General features: G+C 38.6%; 1 protein-coding gene across 1 annotated transcript in view; it reads right to left on the bottom strand.

Moving 5' to 3' along the window:
• Positions 1 to 1,931, bottom strand: part of ntng2b (netrin g2b) — a 61,618-nt gene that overhangs the window by 6,914 nt on the left and 52,773 nt on the right. Inside the window, exon 19 of the mRNA XM_032539377.1 lies at positions 1,381 to 1,455. Coding sequence (XP_032395268.1) covers positions 1,381 to 1,455 — 75 coding nt within the window. The remainder of the gene's footprint in view (positions 1 to 1,380; positions 1,456 to 1,931) is intronic.

Here is a 1,931-nt window from a genome sequence, read left to right on the forward strand (position 1 = left end):
TGTGTGTGTGTGTGTGTGTTAATTGTGTCTGGGAATTTAATTGCATTAGCGTATGAGTACATTATAAGCTACAGAATCATAACCATGGGAGTTTGAGGTGAGTGATACAGTACAGTAGGTGTTTTCAGACTGCACCTGACACCAAGAAATCGGTCTGACACCACTTAACCTGATAGAAAACTTCCACTGCTTCTCTTCCATTTTCACTTTGTTCTTCATTTCCAGTCTTAAATTCTCTTTCATAAAGCGCAGCACAATCAGCGCTCTTAATTAAATTTTCTCTTTGTAATTCATGATGAAGAGGATTTGATTACAGGTTTTGCTCTACATGCTTGTACGCTTTATAAATTAAGACTTCTTCCATATTTCATACCCTAAGAGCAAAGCTACAAAAAAAAGGCGTTGTGGAGAATGGTGTAAGACCTTTTGTGTAATGTTTTCCACAGAGGCAGGAATGAAAGCCTGATACCATTTACAATAGGATCTGCTTTGTGCAGGGGGATGCAGCAAGTGTTGCTCTACATTCTCACTACGATTATCTTGGCTGAGGCTGGTACCTAATTAAGGTTTTATTAAGCTTTAGAAGTTGGCTGCAGTAGTGTGCTGCAAGGCATCACTGTCCTGTAAAGAGGCGTTTACCAGGCATGTTTATGCAAATACACATTTAAATGCACATTAAAAAGTCTGAGTTTAGCTGTTTAATCAGCCGACACATTATTATTTTATTATTGTTTGGTTGATGATGCCAGCTGAAATATTAATGAGCTGGTTTAAAAGGAAGCCAGTGAGAGCAGCACCATAAAGTGCCTCTCTCAGCACTGAGGAAGCCATGCTAGCAGTGGGGGAAGAACTGCCTAATTAAATATAAATGGCCAATTACTTCAGACTAGAGAGGCAATGGGACATTGTTCCACAAATTAACATACGATTCAAGATGCTGCTTTATTGGTGTTTATCAATTGTGAATTGTTAACGGTGAAAGTCAGTTGCAATGAGAGTAAGTAAGAGAGCTTCCTGCATCAAAGAGTCTCTGAGGTTGAAGGAATAATGGTATATTTCGCTAACATCCTTTCTAAAATCAATAAACCAGAATGTCAATGTTGGCAATTGTTTGATGGTTTAAAATGAAATACTTACCTTGATTATGCACATAAAGCAGACACAACCAAGAGGGAGTAGCATTCGGAAAGAATGGGCAAAATGAAAAACATAAGACATGCAATGAAAGGGATTTTTCCACAGGTTGTCTGCTTTACAAATAGCATCCAATAAGTCCAATGACAAAAAAAGTTTACAATCCACTGATCTAAACCAAAGAATCCAAGCTTGAGTCTCCTGCCTGTATCTTCAGACCAGGTGCTGGTCATCTTGGTCTCTTACCTCTGAAATCATCGTATATGATCCCAAACAACTGTCTGGCCTGGGACTCTCCTGAGATCAAGAGTTTCAGAAGCCCTTAAAGGATGAAGGAATAGTAAGATTTGTCTCCACATCATTCTCTCTGCTACAGTCATCTACAGCACTTTACCTACACACAGTTGGAGCAGGTATACTGTAGGTGAGGATCAGTACTACAGTGAGGCCTTATTGATTAGGTAGATGGGATTCCCACTAAATTCTGCCTATAAGAAGGGGATTTCTTTCTTCTATAAAGCTGTCTACAAGTCTTTATGCAAGAAACTACTGTAGTGCTGCATTTGACAGCTTAATACTTTTGACTATTTGTATTTTCTGTGGTGGACTGGAAACTAAAGTGGCTTCTGTTTTCTATACAATCTTTTTCAAAACACTCCAAAAAGGTCAACTTGATGTTCACTCTTGCCCTTGGAAACTCAACCACATTGGACTTTGTTGTGGGATAAGTAGCTGTTCTTGAGCTTTACATTGTATCTTCTTGAAGCCAATTTTGTAAAATGTAAGGAGTAGAAAGT

This window comes from Etheostoma spectabile, chromosome 16 (genome assembly GCF_008692095.1).
Source record: "Etheostoma spectabile isolate EspeVRDwgs_2016 chromosome 16, UIUC_Espe_1.0, whole genome shotgun sequence".
NCBI lineage: Eukaryota > Metazoa > Chordata > Actinopteri > Perciformes > Percidae > Etheostoma > Etheostoma spectabile.